The sequence below is a fragment of the Seriola lalandi genome, unplaced genomic scaffold (genome assembly GCF_002814215.2).
Source record: "Seriola lalandi dorsalis isolate HSWRI2012SDOR001 ecotype SW California unplaced genomic scaffold, Sedor1 jcf7180002054267, whole genome shotgun sequence".
NCBI lineage: Eukaryota > Metazoa > Chordata > Actinopteri > Carangiformes > Carangidae > Seriola > Seriola lalandi.
In genome coordinates this window covers 359,621-379,584 of record NW_019524820.1, presented here as the reverse complement: position 1 = coordinate 379,584, position 19,964 = coordinate 359,621, and the positions used below count along the sequence as shown (strand labels likewise).

Below are 19,964 nucleotides of genomic sequence, written 5' to 3'. Positions count from 1 at the left end.
AACTGCTATCAAACGGATCAGTTAAGGTTGGACCAGGCACTTTGGAAGTGCCTCAGACTTCTGGCACTGTAGTGGCATTTAAGCAGTAAAGCAAGATCGATAGCCGAGGGTCAACGAGATTGATTTAGGTATGAGTCAATAAAGGATGTTTCAGTGTGCAGCGTGGTGGTAGAGTTCAGGAATAGAGGAACAAAGGCTGACATATTTATTTCATCACAATAGACTGCTGAGATGTCGCTCAAGTTCAAGCTACATTTTTTGGCATAGCTTTATTTTACAAGTCCATTATTCCTAATAATTTACAAATCATTCTTTAATGTTTTTTATGAAGAACTAATGCAATTTGGTACAAGAACAGGGGAAAAGGGACTCAGTTCTGCGACTGTTATTTTAGTTATATAGTTGTTTTGATCTAAAAAGCAACTTGATTTCCAGAGGAAATTCCTTGGAATAACTTAAACCCCATTTAAACCAAAGTAAATGTTTAGTCATTATTAATTTTCATTATAAAACATTATTCTTCATACATGTATAATTGTGTGCTTGTCTGTAGAGATACATATCTGCATGTTAATCTGAGCAGCGGCACACTGACCAAACGGCTTAGTATTTGATAGAAATTAATAAAGTGGAAGTTGCAAATTACTAGTTAATTTAAAGATAACTAAAAAGTCGTTTTAAAGTGTAACTGTGAGTGACACATGATGAGAAAAAGGAGAAAAAAAAGGCCATAAATCCACATCAAAACTCATTTGTGGGTAAGATATGGCAGGTTCTTGCAGCCATACTGTGGTTCAATTCAACATTGTAGCTACTGTTACAAATAGGTGTTCAATAAAGAAAAACAGTAAGTGACGCGTGTATAGCCTGGAGATATACTTCTTATTACAAAGAACTATGCTTATCAGGCCGCCATATATAACTGTTTCTACTTGGTGTTTGCCTGTGTTAATGTGTCTGTGCATAAAAGTGTTTCTGTTTGCACCTGTGGTATTGTGCTTGGAGGAACTGGAACTCATCCTTGATCCTGTCACAGGAGTCAGAGGTTGTGAATTTCAGCTGCTGCGATGAAGCCTGCCAAAGAGAAAAACACAAGAGAAGAAAAAATAAGGACCGAGTGGAAAGAGAAAGAGTAAGACAGAGGAGGAGGGGTGAACAACAGAGAAAGGGAGCTGAGTCAGAGAAATAATCAAAAACATGAACATAAAAATCAAGCAGTTTTCAATTTGATGCAGTCCAATGAGTAATGGCATTACTAAGAAATCGGCTGCCAAGTATGTTTCCACACACAAGGGGCCAAACACATAAAACCCTGTGAATATTCAAGACTAAAACCATGCATGCACAAAGCATAAACATGCGTGCCCATTGTTTCTGCCAGATTTCTAAACCCCCAAATATACACTGCTCTGTTATATATCTCAATCACTGTGAAATTATGTGCCTGCACACAGACCTAAACCACACACAGCCACAATTAGCCATGAATGGATATTGACACTCCCATATTTAACCTTCAATAGATATAACCCAGACTGTGTCTGTCCTTGCTCTGGCATTGGCAGCGTCTTTACGAAGCCGAAAAAAACCTTAAAAGTTATTACCCTCGGCCATTATGAACAATAGCGTATGTTGTGAGCAATAGCAGGCGATTGATTGATGACACACGCGTGAGTCAAACTTCTAATCCAATATGTGTTAGTGCTTCAACATTCCTTATTGTTATTCCAACATTCAGTTTGGGTGACAATATGTAAACCTGCTTACTCAAGCTAGAATAAATCATGCTTGTATAAATAAGGAGGGTAACGCAGATTATAAATATTTTTATTGGGAACTCGGTTGAGACTGTGTTGAGCCCTTTGATGTGTTAAAAGATTTAGCTCCAAATAAAATGTCTGTTAAATTCTCTGTTTGACGTCATCCTTCTCCTTGCCACATTGCGACATCACACAAGCTGTGCCTGTATGCTTGTAGTAAAGTGTGTGTGAAGCAAGACTAGGTGATACTGTAAGATCATCTACCACAGTATAACCAAACTATAGAGTATATCTAAATGGAGATACATATTGTGAGATTGTGTGATATAAAAACGTTTTTAGAAGAAACAACCAAATCAGAATGTGGCTAATCCAGTGACGTAAAAAATACCTGACAAATCAATGGACAGCCCCACAATACAATCACCAAGTAACATTACACATGTAGCCCCAGAAACTGAGAGTTGGTGCGTTGGCCCAAATCCCATAAGCAAAACATGTTACTTAATAAAATGTAACATATAGCTCTTTGTTACAGATTCTACTTTTCCTCAGTTGTTCTCCACAAGTTTTTTGGGAACGAGTTTCTGGAACAAAATTTCAGCTCTGCTCAGGAGGTGATACTAAATGCAAGTTCCAGATACTTTGAGCAGCTGCCTGCAGTGCTGCTGAATGTGACTGGTCAAGCAGATGTTTTGTCACATCACAGCAAGAATGATGACCACAAACACTTTGTATGGTGTCTGGCACATGTGTGGGCTACAACACAGCCAAAAAGTGTACGAAAATAAAATAAAAAGATGAAAAAGCAACATAATAGAGGATCACAACGTGTGCAGTGGAGCAAACCAGAAAGCTATAAAGTGGTTTAACATGCTAGACATTGTTTTGAGGCACCACCAGCTTGTGCCTTCCCCAGCTGTGCCCTTGATTCAGCTTAAATGTGACAGAAAATCAACAATATCTGCAACACTCCTTACCGAACAACTACAGAGTACAGAGATTACAGACTACAGAGGTTCTTATGGTATATCACATGTTGTCAATTTCCTGTAATGGAAAAGGTCTTCAATGCTACCTGCTCTCTGCACTGATAACGAACAGTAAGGTCTTAGCTCACAACATTTCCATAATGTCCAATGTGGTCCTATGTAGCCTAGTACTGGCCTAGTCGGGGTTAGTGGTTTTATAGTGGACCCTGCCATACTCTAAATGTTCACTGAAAGGCACGCTGGATAAAACTCTGCACCAAATGCCACCCATGTCATGTCAGAAGACTTCCTCTGGGCCTTTTACAGACAGCTACATCATCGTTCTTTCACCTAGCCTGAATGTTGCTATTAGCCCTTATTGTAATTCTGTCCACACTACATTCCCCAGGCAGCGGTGGATGGCCTGGTTGTGTGTTAGAGCACAGCAAGCATCAAACCCAAATAGGGACAAAATCTCATTATTTCTCAGCAGGCTGCATAATGGGTCAGGTGGGGGGAAAAAAAAAAATCGACATTTTCCCACTACGATTGAGCAGGCATAAAAAAACCATCAGAAATCTGATTGCAGCACTTACGGGAAGCTAGCCCGCTGCTGTTAGGAATGACCTGTCGCTTTGTACCCTGCTCCCCACGGCATGTCGCTCAGCTTCATTTTTAACTACAAATAGGCTGCTTCACATTCACAGAACCATGGCCAGAGAATATGCTAAGCAACAGGATTGCTTCAGGTTGTAGGAATAGACCTCTTGCTTCAAAGGCTGAATTATTTTTTGCTTTGTGGTTCAGTAGGCAGTGCTCGACTCTGACATGCTTAGGGGTTGGGGATGAATTCCTGCTGTAGCTTCCCAGGGTATAGACATATACTGAAGGTGTTAAATATCAGTTTGGATATTAAATTAAGTATTATAGATAATGTACAAAAACACCCACATTTGGGAAACTCAGAAACATTAACGTTGGAAGAGACATACTGACAGTTAGGAGGTCCATTCAAAAAACAAAACAAAACAGAGCCCTGCAAAACAGTGACGAGCACAGTGACCTCAGCCATTACACTTTCAAATGTCATGAGAAGTGCTGACATTATCATCCTGCTGCCACACACATGAACCCCCAATCCACCCAAACCTAGCTGCTGCTCGGAGACAGAGGCTGCGACTGTAAAGCAAAATAACCTTTTCCATTATCTCTCCAGCCAGTATGGCATGGACCAAACTCAGCAAACAACAGGTCGGCTATATGGGTCTGTGCCACACAGAGCCTGTGTCAACACAAGGCACTTAGCTACAGGCAGCCACACTGCAGTAACTGCTCCCTGTACTGGCATGGTTTCTGAATACTGTGTGTGTGTGTGTGTGTGTGGTTTTGTGTGTATTTGTGTGTGTCTGCATACAGGTTGCCCCTTGTGCCGGAGGGCAGAGTTGTTGCCCTAGATCCCATTTCCTCTCTGTGTAGCGCAGTATGCAAACGTTTAAAATACCAAAGTTTCTCTTAGTCAACAGCCGCAGGTCGGGCATCCTGTTCCACAGGGAATACAGGAGGAGGCAGAGAAGCGGACAGAGGAAGGCAAAGACAAGGGGAAGGAGGGCAAGAACAGGAGAGCATTTTAAAGGCAGGACATCATAAAATCCAACAAAGACCAGGAGGGGCATATTGGGATTTTTATTACTCAGTACAATACCCTTTCTGTGTAACCTCCACAACACTGTATGAGTCTAGTTCAATCTGCTCGCAATTCTGGAAGTGACAGCAAAAAGTTAAAATATTTCCAACTCATCAAATTAAAATTTGACAAAACATAGTGTCAGAAGCATTTATAAACAAAGTGATAGATTTCTGAGTCTCAACTCCCGAATTTCAATCATTCTTATTAAGTTATGCTTTATTGTGATCTTTATAGTCATCACTATACTTCATAACATGCCTTTATATGCTGTTGAGAAGTTGTAGAAACCATAACATTAAGCAGGGCCTGACAGCAAGTTTTACAGATGGCTAAAAGGCTGAAACCAGTCATCATTTTCTTTTGTTGCCTAGGGTCACTGAATGGTTACAGTATTTTAACTATGTATAACTGGAGTGATGATAGCCCTGTGTATATAGGCCACAATATGTTACTGTTGTAAAGATACTTTTTTGGTCTCTGACTTTGTTAGTCACACAAACACGAACAGACCACACCTAAACATAAAAGCAAATGGCTCAGTTTAACTAGTAAGGCAAAAAAGTTTACTGTGATTGACAAATACAGGCATACTAAATTTATATTCTGTATATGCATGGTAATGTATTTGTAGTTTAAATTACATTTGGTTGAATAGTTAACTTCTTTGAGTGTAACCTTATCTGTAGTTTGTAAGTTGGGTCAAATCAAAGCTGTGTTAATATTTTTGATCTGGATAAGCAGTGAAAAAATGAAAATTGACATTACACTGTGTTTTCTCAAGGTTTATTTATTTTCAGAAACATGTTGTCTATTGTGTACCTACTGCCTATCAGCCTTTCTACAAAACTTTTGATGGTATTTCTAAATGTCATTTGCTGTGGTTGAGCTTTTCTAGTATAATTCAGTTTCGTAGATTAATAATGTTCATTAGCTGTCATTTAAGCTTTTGTTATACTCTACAGTTTATTTTGTCCTCTACACTTTCAGTTTAGTAATTCTGATGGGCTGAATCATTATGACAGCAACACTCTCATTCAGGCGGAAGATTCTACACAAAAGGCAAAAGATACCATGTTTTTAAACATGGGAATAACGGCTGCTTGAAGAGTTTCACCAAGCAAATAGATTTCTAACATAGACCAGAACTTGACAATGAAATTGGTGTATTGTATTGTGATGTTATGGTAAACACTAGCATAAAAACTTGCTAAGAGGATAGGAAAGGAACAGGTATAATTTAAGCCATAGTTTTGAACAAAAAACACATCAACTACACAACTCCTACACCCAGTTGAAAGGACATAATCTAAGTCCACTGTGGCAATCTTAGATCAGTCATATTCATTATTTTGCTCTGTGAATGATGTAAAGAAAATGTTAGAGTATATGGTCTACCAGCAGTTCTCCATCAAGGTCACCACAAATTAGCCTGAGTCCTGGATGCAATATCAAGCAAAGTGCAGCAGTTCGAAGGGCAATTCTCACAGTGCTGCCCTGATACTTTTACCACTACACACCCAGACTATGTAGGCCTCTCCCAGCTCCATGCAATATACACAGCTAACAATGTTTATTATCTCTCTCTCTGTCAGTGACCAAAACAAGGTGCTCTACGGGGGCCTGAGAGCCCACAACAGATGGATGCCCATAATGTTAATGAAATACTGCCGTAATATTGTGACACATGCCATCTGCTGTGACAAAAAAAGGTGCCTACATGCTGTGTGAGTGGAAATGTGTTTGTGCAAGAGAGAGGCTTGGCTAATGTGTGTTTGTGTGTGTGTGTGTGTGTGTGCGCGCACGCGCTTTTGTTTGTGTTACAGAGGAATAGCCTAGACAGTGTGAATGTGACGGAAAAAGATATTTGTGTGCGTGTGTGTGCGTGTGTGTGTCTTTGTGTGTGTGTTAGAGCAAAAGAGAGACAGTGAATAGGTGTGTGTGTATCCGTGTGTAGGGTGTGATAAGCTATGATGCTTGGCTGCCAGAGGAACAAATATTCACTGCCATGAATCATAGACAAGGATACAACGGCCCACACACACACACTCTTCCTCACATGCTAAATTTGCATAGTACACTCACACATATATATACATGGATGTGCACGCACACACGCACCGCACCTAAATGTAGGACAATCTCTAATTTGATTCTGCCCTGCTCCTTTGAGACGTAATTAAAGCATTAAAAAGCTTTGTGCGCTGGTGAGGCAATTGAGACAGTCTTCGGCGAATAAATGGGATTCATCGTTTCAGGAAATTGCTGCCCCACCCCCATCCCCCACCCACCAACCAAAAGCCCACTCATCGTCACCCCCCCCCCACACACACACACACACACACACACAGCCTTCCCCTTCCTGGCCTCATCATCTGGTCCAATCCATGTGAAATCTACTATGAACCATAATGTCTATTTTAAATAAGAATCAGGCTAAGGCTGTTTCTGCTCCATAGATCAGCCGACAAAGGCGATGGGAAGGTATGGAGATTACAAGGGGGGGCTCGGCTTCACACACAGACACACAAACACACACACACACACACACACAGATCACACTACAGTGATTAGACACACCAACAACACATGAATACAGTACTTAGATCCAGTGGAGTATTAAGACACAGAAATACAATACACATACACACACACACACAAACGCGCGCGCGCACGCGCACACACGCACACACACACACACACACACACACACACACACACACACAATAACAGCAGGATACATTGGAAAACATCCTCCTCAGTATAAATCCTGCCTGAGGGCAGTGGCAGTGTGGGGATTGTATTTCCTGGAGCACTGCCTGACTGTTTACATCTCAGTCGGCGTGTGTTTGCGTGTGGTATGCGCGTGTGTGTGTGTGTGTGTGTGCGTGTGTGTGTGTGTGTGTTGGGGGTAGGGATGGAGCCTTGGCATTGTAATCACTCACTAATGACTGGATCTTATCTCACTCCCACTTTTAAATGAATGTACAAGATCTACACTGACTAACAGTTGGCCTATTTTTCAATGCCAGCCTGTCTTTTTGCTCCATAGCAACAGTCCTAAAGATGCCATTTGAGCCATCCGCCTCCTCTGTCCATCACACACTCCCAATGCCCAATTTGAGTGCGGAGGACAGATGCAGAAACATTATTATTCAAGGATAACACATTTTCTAAATCACTGAAAAGATGGGTAAAGTACTTCTGCTAAAAGCAAAATAATCGTTAGCCTTTTTCAGCTTTGGTTTTCAGTTTCAGTTTGGTGACAAGATTAGAAATCGTAGCGGTAAATTAATGCTAGGTGTGAATGCAGTATGTTTGTGGTTTGGATAAATGCCTTTGTGAAAAGTGTTGCGAGCAGGTACAGAAAGTGGTGTTCAGATATGAAGCCTTACTGCATTAAAGCTTCGTATCAACTCTCCAGATGTTTTTTTCAGCCTTTTTAAAATCTAAGTTTCTACATGCAGAATTCACACTGTTGAAGGGGACAATTATATCTGTTGGTGAAAAGATGGAGTATGTGTTTAACATGTAGGCAAACCTCTTAGAAAAAAACCCATCATGACATGATTCACCGAGCCAGACGTTGAGGGTTTAAGCCTTTTGCTAATACACCAGCACCAAACAAGATCACATCCTCCATCTAAGAATAGCTCCAACAAAACAATTCCATCTAAATATCCCGGATTAGTGTTTGGACTAAAGCGTATGTGCCCAGTGATCTGAGAGAGGGACAGGGCTAACTGGCCTGCATCCAAGCTCACCCTGGCCAACTCTGTCTGGGCCAAGCGAGCCTTGCTATGTAAGTTGCTCAGCGTGTGTGTGTTTAGTGTATGTATGTGTCTGTGTGTGTGTGTGTGTGTGTGTGTGTGTGTGTGTGTGTGTGTGTGTGTGTATGTGTGTGTGTGTGAGAGAGAGAGAGAGACGAGAGGCTGAGGAATAGGATTGTGTCTTCAGCCGCTCTGGACAGGGGCTTTAGAGCATGGGGAGAGCCTAATCCTGTTTGGGCCAGGAATTTGATTTTGATTATTATCTCTCACGAACCAAGCCAAGGCTTACCCCCATTTCTGCAGTGTTATCCCCACAACACACACACAAACACACACACACACTCATCACACCTCCCCCTTGCAGCCCAACAGATTTGACCTCGTTAAGACGCTTTAAAGGGGATTATTCTACTTTTATCACGTCGAGTGAAGTGCCCTTGCAAACATAGGCTTGGCATGGCTCGCCCTCCCTCCCCACTCTGCAGAACTATCTTGACCCCCTGTGCAAGGCCAGCCAAGCGCACAGTCCAAACACACACAAACATGACACTTAAGGCACACTGCCCTGCAAACACAGATGCATGAAAATATAGTATACTCTACCTACAAACGCACACACACACACACACACACACACACACACACACACACACACACACACACACACACACACACACACACACACACACACACACACACAGGCAGCAGACACAAGGTGGGGGCAGACATCCCCTAACACAACACACACACACAACACACACAAACACAAGAGTGCAGAGATTGCAAAGCCAAGGGAAATGGGCAATTTGTCAAGAGTGGGGAAAGTGGTGAGGCCGACATGGCTGTGGGTTTGGAGACCATGGCTGAGATTAAAGCCATCCTCGCAGAAGGGGGGGGGGCTTTAAGATTACACCCAGTACGGTGGTGCAGATGATTGATGCCTGCTTGTAAAAACCAAGGTTATTACTTACAACACCTGGCAAAGAAGGCAAGACAGGGAGGGAGGAGAGGAAGATTGGTCCCCAAGTTCGCAACAAATAAGCGGACAATGGAAGCAGAGAGCTGGAGTACCAGCATGCGGCTGACACCAGGGAACTTCTGTTTAATTTGTTCAACCGAGGTGACGGCACTAAAGTTCTTGTGTGTGTGCATATTAAAAGTTTTAAAAGTTAGTGCAATTTTTTCCCTTGATTCCAATCCAAGTCATTTAATTTTGATTATCTGCTAATGAGTCCCAATGTAATCTTTATATTATGCTACAGTATGATGAGATTTCAGCATGTTTTAGACCCCATTCAGACATCAATAGGTCTGATGCCCCCTCCCCCCACACCTATAGCTGTGAATGCCCATCTTTTTTTAAACTTTCTAAAACAAGGATGTCCACTTCACACAGCGAATGGCCAGGAGCGCCGTCAGCAGAAAGTAAACAGAATTTGAATGTCTCTCTTGCATACAACACACAACTACTTTGGTCTTTATTTGTATGTACAAACAAGTGCAACGCTATAAATGTCTTCAAGAAAAGATGCGTGCTGTTATCCTGATATCTAGTAGTATTAGTATTGTTTCTCGCTCCTCTCTTTGACAGCAGGCACAACACATCGTACAAACTAATTTGTTTCGAGCATACCCATTACAGCAATACTGAGGACTCCAGCCTGAAAAACACAGGGTCATCTGACAAACAATGAAATGCTACGTCATCTAGCAACACACTGTATTGGCCAAAAACATATACAGATTCCTGGCAGAATAACTTGTGACACCAACAGTGTAATTCTGCAAATTCCTTCCAGATCTTCTCTGTGTTATCGTAACACGCCCACATCAATGCAGTCACAAACATTTTTTAATTGATAATTCAAATTTTTTCTATTTTTGGTCTGCACATCCACGAAGGTTGAAGAAAATTCATTAGCCTAAGTGACAACCGTTCAAATATCAAGCACTTTTAATACAGATGGGATTGGTGGTAGTCAGGACAAGCAGCGCGCCAACCCCACAGCAGGGTGATGACAATACCTGCCAACATGTATTCTGAATACAACACGATAGAAAGCAGGCCCGTCTCTCAGTGGATGAACTCCCCCCTCCTGGACAAACAGGCTGAGCGAGGGAGGTTTTCATGGCCTTGCTGTGAATCCTCACAGTGTCTGAATGGGATCTTGGTGGGGATGAGGTGACATATTGTTCCAGTCTAGGCCTTACTGCTCTTAGGCACACAAACAGAGCAGCTAATTCTCTTCCCTGTACTGGTGCAGTGCCTTACGTTTTGGCAGGTCTAAGGGCCCTGACCGGGCTGGGCCAATCAAGCAGGCCCCCGCCGAGCTGCTTTGTTCCAGCCCATCGCACTGTTCTGCTCTGGGGAAGGGCTGACACCCCCCCCCCCCCCCCACCACCACCACCCTCCCTCCCTCCTTCCTACCTCCCACACACTGCTGAATACTGATGCAGCCACTCCACTCCCCACATCCCCTACGTTTACTCCCACACAAAAACATACACACACACACCACCTGATGAGCTGTCGTCTGCTCGTGTTAACGTGCATGTAAACACACACACAAGCACAAACTCATTACTATTCTACTTTTTTTCTCTTCAAGCACATCCTTCAGTCATACACACACGCAAATGTGCACATACGCTGAAAGAATAATGTATACAGACAACAAAAGGCCGTCCCACACAAACAAAGCTGTCAATTGCTTATGAATTTATAAAATGACAGCCTATACTACATGCCACCCCCACATCGATACGCACGCCTTGTACATAAATGCTGCAGAGACACACACATACACATATTCACATCTGTAGCTCCTGCAGACTCAAGCAAAGCCAAAAACCTGGTACAGCTCAGCTGACATCTGTTTTTATTTATATTCACGTTCTTTCTGGTGAATTTCCTGCGATACTTTATGTAAGGCAAAGTGGCCCAAGACAACAAAGAAGTGCACAAATAATTCAGCTTGTAAATCTTATTCTCATCTACCTTTATAGGGACCTACTTACAATGATATAATTACATGAAAATTAAATATTTTTAGGATCATTTAAATTTTTGTGAAAACCTTTCATAGTATGTTTTATCTGACGACAGCGATAAACCACACAATAAGCTGTCCTGTATCCCCTCGCGTGTAGCGTATGCTTTTGCTACTCCGTGTTTATGTTTTCCTATAATCTGTTAATCACATTTACTTTGTACATTTCTGAACAATTCATGTTGGTTTCTCTCCGGTTATTTCTTTTCAACACAATCAATAACCACAAGGGGAAAGTTCTCTAACTGATTGGCCCAGCAGGGGACTGCATCATTCATAGAGCAGTGACATATTTTCTGTCGCCTTGATTCAGTATTTCCATCAAGCCAGAGGCTGCTCTGGTATACGCTGTGAACTCCAAAGGGAAGGTCCAGAAAGTGCGTATGTCTGCATATGTGTCCGTCTTGCTTTAGCTATATTCGCTAACACACCTAAACCTGTATAATGAGGTGCTTTTTGAAAATGCTCTAAAGAGAATACATTGCTGACATATGGCTGTCATATAATGCATCTCAGAGGTAATATGATCCAAATCAGAAATCTTGACATGCTGAAAATTACGCTCATCATGTTAGGCATATAAACAACTAAACAGAAAACCATTTGGCAGCAATGCCCGTAAAACTGCTGGCTCACCTCATCTATGCATGACCAATTGAATCTACTGATACCACAGACCAAAGTAACACTGTTTTCCTCCCATCCAGGGTCAAAGCTTGGGGATTGGGATTTCTCTTAATATTGTTAAGTTTATTTATTGTAGTTCATTTAGTCTACATAACTGGCCTGACTAATCTAAAGACGTGAGCAAAAGAGAGAGACAGAGGGCAAAAGAGAGATACATGGGCATCAAGAAGGAAATGGAACTGAAACTGACTGTTATTCAGTTCTAAGTTTGGTGATATATCAATAAATGCTGTGAGATAATATCAAAAACCTTTTTTTTTTATTTATTTTTTTATTTGGAAGTACCTGGACCTGCCAAGAAAGACACATTTCTATCTGTTTTTTTCACTTATAAACTGTTTCTCAATTGATTTTTCAGATAACATACCATAATACAATATATACTGATATTGGATTATCCATATTGCCGATTATGTCTTTCACTTATTTGGCAGTGATTTACAGTATACAAAATGACAGTTGCAACCTCAAGTGTCCACAGGGGGCATACAGCCCCAAATTTATGGCCGTGTCGACTGTATGGGCCGTCCCCAAGTGAAGACAGTATGCAGACAATCAATGAAGAACAGTGTTCACTTATCTCGTTGTACAATCTTCTTCGTTAATGGTTTAATGGCACCTGACTGGAGATTTAGTGCCACTAACTGTTAATGAACCAACATCAAATATCCAAACAGTAATGCATGGAAAGATGCAATAATTCACATTTTCTTTTGCTGATTTTTTTTTTTAATTTGGTTTAAGTTTGCACCACATGTTGGATGACCTGTAACTACATTCTCGTGTAATAAGCCAAACACAGGTTGAAAGTGCATATACTTGGGACACCCTGAGGCTTAGGGGTTAAGATGCTGACGATGAGCAGCGATATCCCAGTTTGGCTGGGGACCTTTGTTGCACTTCTCTCTCCCCTGTTTCCTGTTATCTCTCTACTGGCACTATCTAATAAAGGCATAAAATGACCCCACATAAATTATAAGACAAAGTTCATATACTGGGCTGCACGGAGCTCTGTTATAAAGGAAGTATAAGTCAGAGTATTTGAATGTGTATTCATATGTATCTTCTCGACTCCTAGTCAGTGTATGTGTTCAACAAGAGAAGGGTTGCACCAGTCTACACCCCTCCTTTTCAACCAACCCCAAAGCATTTTGACAGTCATCCACTGTGGCCCTCCACAAAAATCAACATCACCTGTGACCCATGGCCTCAACTCCACTACTCAAAAGCAGGGCCTCCTGCAGGGTGGGAGTGTTTTGGAGAGAGAAGGGGGGGGGGCTGTTTGTCATGCTAATCAGCTGGCCTAACCTTAACGACCCAGACATCTGCTGGCCTGCGTGTGTCAAGCCCCACATTCAATTTGTTCCCCAGATACAAAAAGCAGATAAGACCCTTGAGGCTGGTAAGAATGTGTGTGTGTGTGCGTGTGCGTGTGTGTGTGTGTGTGTGTGTGTGTCTTTGTTGTTCACGTATGGGTGAAAGGGAAAAATTCTTTTCTTTCTATGCATGTACTAGAGCAATAATTACCAGCACAGAGGAGAGCCAAAGTGTATGTTTGTGAGTTGTGTGCCACACTCATGCTTTCTTCTGTGTCTGTGCGTGTGCATGCGCTAATGTCCAGTGCCCCCCACCAACAAACACACACAGCTAGGCTTGTTGCTCACACGTGTGAGTGTGTGTGTGTGTGTGTGTGTGTGTGTGTGTGTGTGTGTGTGTGTGTGTGTGTGTGTGTGTTTGCAGCAGAGCCACGGAGTAGGGGTGGGGGGGAGTTTGTTTAATGGGCGAGACAGGGGACCATGGGGATTAAGCTCCCCCCAGCTGGAGGCTTTAGAGGAAAGGCTGGGGGCTGTTCTGTTAATTCAAGTGGGCTTAATAATGCCTGTGCACCCTCTGCCCCTGACCCTCCCACCACTACATCAGATCTGGGAGGAAACGCATGATAAAGAGAGACAAGCAGGAGGAGGAGGGAGTGTGTCTGTGTGTGTGTGTGTGTGTGTGTGTGTGTGTGTGTGTGTGTGTGTGTGTGTGTGTGTGTGTGTGTGTGTGTGTGTGTGTGTGTGTGTACAACCTGTGGCCATCTCTACAGTCGAGCATGGGCTCAGGGGACTTGAGAGATTTTGGCTCCATATTACTTGTGCTATACTCTGGCTTTGGCACCAGGCCTTTCTGTTGCTCCACTTTCACGCCACAGTCAGCTTTGTTGAAGCTGCATTAGGATTAATCAACACCCAAACAATATGGCAAATGCTATCAACTGGGTCAGGCACTGTGCCACTATCAAATGAGGCTTTTTCCTCTTAAACCAATGAACTGTGCCCATAACCTGCGACGGTGGATTAATATGTGCCCACAGGAAAAAGACTCATGAATCCCTGTTAAACCTGGGTCTTCTTTGTATCTAATGCAGACAACTTTCTGAAATAAAAAAATCATTCCTTGTCATCTTTGTTTTACAGATATAATAACAATATGGAAAATAAATCCCAGTAAATCTATAAAAAAGTAAGCACTTACACTAGGCATGACTATGACTTTTGAACACATAATATGCACCTTTATAACCAAAACAAAATGTTAAACTCAAGAATAGTTGATAGTTTATACCTTGCATCTCCAGAAAGACAGCAAAAACCATCCAAATGGGAGAACAATGAACTGGCCCATTGTTAGATAGAATATCTTTCTCTTGTGTCTGAATACGAAACAGCTAAAAGCTGATCATCCTCTATTAGGCCCTTTCACGTCCACTTTACATGTAGTGTCCCAGTAAAGGCAAGATTTCATGATTCACACAGGAAACACTTTAACAGCATTTTGATCCATTGTTGCCACACATTGCCACCACCACCAATACAGCTTCCACTGAAAGTCCTCTGCTGCTGTAAATTAGATGCATCATGATGAGAGAGGATTGTTCATATTTCTTAGGGCTGCCCCCCGATAGTCGACCAAATGTTAGTTGAGGAAGTGGCAAAAGTCCGTCACTCAGTCAGTCACGGACAGACATCACTTAGACAGCTGGGCCCCGCTGTTACATGTATGATGACATGCAAATTCTCCAGGTAAACATTCACCTATCATTCAGTTTCCTTGCTGATTGTTCTGTCACATTCAGAATCATTATTGCTTTTGTCAGTGTTGTGATCAGACAACTTGCTTTGTGTCTGTGTTTATAAAAATTTAATTTTAAAGGCTCATTATGACGGTTTTGTATTTCCCTGTGATGTAACACAGTAGTAACAATGTTACTTACATTCTTCCTCAGCCCTGGAACTAAAACCATTTTCTGATGATGTCCAAAATTATTTATTTTAATAATTAAATTAATATCACAACTAGTTGACTAATGGCTTTAAATAATGAAAATTAGTTGACTAGGAAAGTCTTTGGTAGGGGCCAGCCCTAATATCCATGATGGAAAAGCAACACATTTGTTCATTTTATATGCCAGTCTGGAAGTCTAACGCTAATGTTACTACAGCGTGAACAAAGGAAAATAAAACGAAAGCAGATTCAGTGGTGACTGAGCCAGTTTGAGAGATCCATCATCTGTCATTATGAGGCAGTGCTGCTACTCTCTCATCCTCCAGCTCCTTATCTTTGACACTCATATCTATATGGGTGTCACACATTCTCCCCATCCTCGGGACCCTGTGACAGCAGCAGCAGCAGCAGCAGCAGCAGCAGCAGCAGCTGAGAAGAAGCAGGATTTGAAGAGGGAAGACGTGTGTGTATGTATAGTATATTTATGTAAAAAGCTATGGAAAAGGGTGGGGACACAGGTGTAATTGTGGGGGGTTGTGACTGAACCAGCTGCAGCACTGGTGATGAGATATGCTAAATTCCCACCCCGTTTTAAATCATGTGTGTTGTGACTTAATACTTCAATCAAGCAGCATAAGGGCACTCAATTGGATTAGAAAAATAACCTCCTATCAACCAGGCAGGCAGGTGGACAGGAGTGGAGTGACCCAGCTGCTCTCACCTTGGAAAAGGGGACTGAGTTCTCACCCCATCAGGAGGTGACTGCTTCACCACTTCACCCAGAGGAGAGGATGGCTAGCGTGGAAGCAGTGCTTCCTCATCAGTGGCATCCTGTCCCTTACCATATATTGTAAGCGTTGCATGAGCACAATTAAAAATGTACTTTGAACCTAAAACTGGACAACAGTCTGTGACTTAAATTTAGGATACTTAAAAAATTGCAGCTACACTATATGAGCTAAATAAATATTTCCTCTTTAAAAGGCTACATGGTGGAGACTCACTGGCCAGAAAATCATGGAGCTTCGTCTTCATCTCTTTTCACTGAAAGCTGTAACTATGTATTTGCAGACTAGCGAGTAGCTTGTTCATTAGTTAATAGGAAACCTATGATTCTACTAATTATTTATGAGACATGCCAACCAGCGCTTTTTGTTTGTATCTCAAATTTGAAAGCAAAGGACATAGAAGAGAGGGATCAGACAAACTACAATAATGATCTTCTCCTCAACATACATTTAACCACACTGGTAAAGACTAAACTTCCTTTTCCACCACGGCAATTGAATTTTTTTCAATTTTCAACCCCTCCTTTATATTTTGCATTACAATAGTCTCGCATTGACTGTTATTCCACAGTGCTTTCTGAGGGAAAAAATTCACATCCCATAGAATAATGAATAAGTGCCATCTTGGCATTGCACTGCATTCAATGGGTCTTCACCATAAGATTTTATTTAATAACAGATATTTGATCGAGGACAGTCATTAGGAGAACGCAACCAAAGCTGTAGTGGGCTTTTGGATTTGCAGTTGGAGTTGTCCAAATAAACACATCCTTTTAGATAACCAGTTTCAAAACACTTGAGTTAAACTTGTGGGATGCACCGCTAAGCCAGGATTTTACTCTTTTGACAAGCCAGGCTGTGACCAGAGGTTTCCAAATCCTCACATCCTGCTCCCACACATCAGCTGGCTCACATCAGCAGCAGCACCACAGCGCAGCACAATCAGGCTGCCACACAGACTGACTGCCAAAGGGCAAACCATTCATGTCACAAAAGACATTCAGGTTCTAGCTTCAGCAAACAACTCTTCCCCTTTCAGCAGTAAAAGAACTAGTGGTGGCGACAAGACGTTGCCAGGGAAAAAACGAGGGCACAGTCCCTGGCAACATAACAGCTTTCTTGCTGTTGTGTTTACCTACGCCACACTTACACAAATACCTCTTTGTTATATTTGCCTTTGCAGGAGAAAAGTGAAATGTCAACCAAAACTAGCAGGTTTAAATACAAGAAGGTCACCACATTTCAGTTTCTTATGGGACCGTGCATGATGGAGTCGACTTCATTTGTCATTTTAAGCCTGGGTACAAGCAAAAAATGTAAACAATTTAATTTGAGTCCTTGGCTGCCAGTCACTAAACATAAATGTATGACCAATGGGCTGTGAGCCCTCATCAGTGATGAATGCATGCCCTGAACTGAGTTTCTGTTACCATGGAAACTTGAGATTTAGGGGAACAGAGATGTGTGCCTTTTCCAGTCATAAAGACACCCACCTGCACAGAATACTGTACAGTGTATTTTGAGTGCTTCACGTGATGACGTAACAACACCACTTCAATTTTGTTTCCCTTTATGAGAAATGTTATAAGCAGGACTACAGCTAATACATATCTGGCTTTGGCATTTTGGAGAATGCGGCAAACTGAAACTAAACTGACACAGGCGTGTAAAAATCAGTTGGTTGTGAGATAGGACAGTATTCATTAGAGCTGTTTGATTTGGAGGATGATTTCAATGGCATCATCTGGGAAAAGTTGGGACAGTGTCAAGCCAAAACAAAAATGCTTTCTCTCTATGTCATGATCACTACAGACACTACTGCAGAACTTACCAGAACTAAACACTGCGTTTATAAACCAACGTCAGCTACTTCTGTCCAAAAACCCCCAACATTTCATGATGGCTCTGTCTGAATTTCAACATGCTGTCAAAATACAAGTTGCATGCGTAATTTCCCTGCTTAAATAACCTCATTTGATAAACCAGCTGGAGAAAGCACCTATTTCATAGTAAATGTCACATTAAAAGCCACTTACTGAGTGTCTTGATTGTGGAAACATCATGTCAGTTCCTTGTTTGTTGCTCTCCTTCCCAAACACGATTAACAGTGTACCCCGTGTTTATATTTTTTCCTTGCGTTGGTCCTTTGTCCAAAGCTAGCCCAGCCTTAAACAGGAGCTGTCCAGCGTTAGCAGGGTGAGTAGCTAACGGTAGCTAGCGACCCCCCCCTAAAAAAAATTTAAGCTGTATATAAGTGATGCACTTTGCCGCCGTTAGCGAGGTAGAAGAGTCGGTGTCTTGTCTGGGTGATGCAAGACCATTCGGCGGTGCCTGTCCCGACCCCGTATTTACAGTGACTGTGATCAGGAAACCACAATCAGTGCTGGTTCCTCACTGGCTAAGCTAGCTAATTCTTCAAAAGCTGTCCGTCAAAATGATTCATCGCTTTTGCGAGCTTTCCGCCTCAACGCACCGGCGGCAGCGATGCGAGCTAAACGCGGGTAAATTAATAACGTTATGAACACAGCGGTGTTTAGGATGAAGCTAGCTGGCGGGTGGTAATGGTTTCTTCCTTCGTCTTCTGCTGGCCCTTCAAAGCTTTCAGTTTGCGCTCCTCAGCCAGCTGCGACTGTACTGATGAGAAAGTAAGATGAAAAAAAACAGTCTAATTCTCAGAAATAACAAAATGTCTGCGGGTTCGTCTCAACTGAATCCCAGTGGCAGCAAATAATCTGTGTTGTCGCCCATACGGTAGAAAAAAAACCAACTTCAAATTGAAATTTTCCCAGACTCTGAACGTTTATCCCTTGAACAGTGCAGTCCTGGAGAAACAGAGTGAGGTTGTTAGTGTTGGTGAAGCCAGAAAGTCAGTCCATTCCTGGAGCTGGTAGGTAGGCACGACGCTGCTTAGCTGAACGCCCCACACAGAAACACGGCGGGTAGATGAGCGGTGAGCGCCGCGGTGCCGCGCAGATCTACACACCGCATATCTACCTCATCATCCGGCTGATGTCTGAGCTGCTAGCGCCTCCTGTGGACAGGTCACCGCACAGCCTCACAGTCAGAGGAGGAGCGCACTGGCAGCCATAACTTCACCCCAGCCTCCTCTTATCTCACAGAAACCAGGTCCCATAAAGACATTAAAGTAATCCCACTAATACGAGCCCCTTTTCACAGTTTATGGCTGTAAAAGAATACGGTCAGCTCTGTATAAATGATTGTGAGAACCTTTAGACAAAACTACATGCGGCTCTGTAAAAAGGTCTAACTAAAGCACAGTTGCAGACTGTTACAGGTCAGGTTACAGTCATATCCTTATTTGGTCTGAGCAAGGATTTTAGACAAATTGGTAACTACACCCAAACTTTGGACTGGCCGCCTACCAAATTGCATTTTATTTATTTATTGAGTATAAAAAGTCACTTTAATCAATATCTTTATAATATATCATTACAATAACAATGTACCAAATGACAATGTGACAAGTCTTCTCTGTGCTACCAGGTATGAAATTCATTTCAATCACGTTGTAAGATATTTAGCATTAAAATGTTATCAGAATAAGGTTTTAAAAACAAACACATGTAATATGTGTATAATTGTATAAATAAACTTCTCTTTATGTCACGCTATCCCCCCAATTCCTAGAAATAACACCAAGGACATGATTTCAGTGTCTTCAGGGCTAAAGGTGTAGTTGTTGATGCAGTTTTACATATTTTGCCATGATGCTGAAGATGGCTGAATATACATTTTTGTATAATACACCTGTAATTTGCACAAAAATGATCCTGCTTGTATGGAGCTCTGTTGGTCATTTCATCTTGCTTTGAAAACTCTTTTACAAATTAGAGCCAGATCTCTTACAAAAACCTGACAAATGCTATTTGGAGTTAACTTAATGTGACCCATCTTTAAAGTAATACCTTTTTTTTTTGAGAATTGAGTTGCTCCAGAGTCTAAATTCATTCCCATTGAATGTAGTACCAA

At 42.0% G+C, this 19,964-nt stretch overlaps 1 protein-coding gene across 2 annotated transcripts in view; it reads right to left on the bottom strand.

Moving 5' to 3' along the window:
- The window catches only part of tle5 (TLE family member 5, transcriptional modulator), a 41,759-nt gene extending 22,854 nt beyond the window's left edge, over nucleotides 1–18,905 (bottom strand). The window contains exons 1-2 of one of the 2 annotated variants that reach the window (XM_023405250.2): nucleotides 18,011–18,905; nucleotides 986–1,074 (exon numbers count right to left, since the gene is read on the bottom strand). In XM_023405250.2, the coding sequence (XP_023261018.1) occupies nucleotides 986–1,074; nucleotides 18,011–18,037 (116 nt within the window). In that variant the 5' untranslated portion in view covers nucleotides 18,038–18,905. The remainder of the gene's footprint in view (nucleotides 1–985; nucleotides 1,075–18,010) is intronic. The other variant, XM_023405249.2, reaches the window with a different exon arrangement.
- Nucleotides 18,906–19,964: the final 1,059 nt, after the last annotated feature.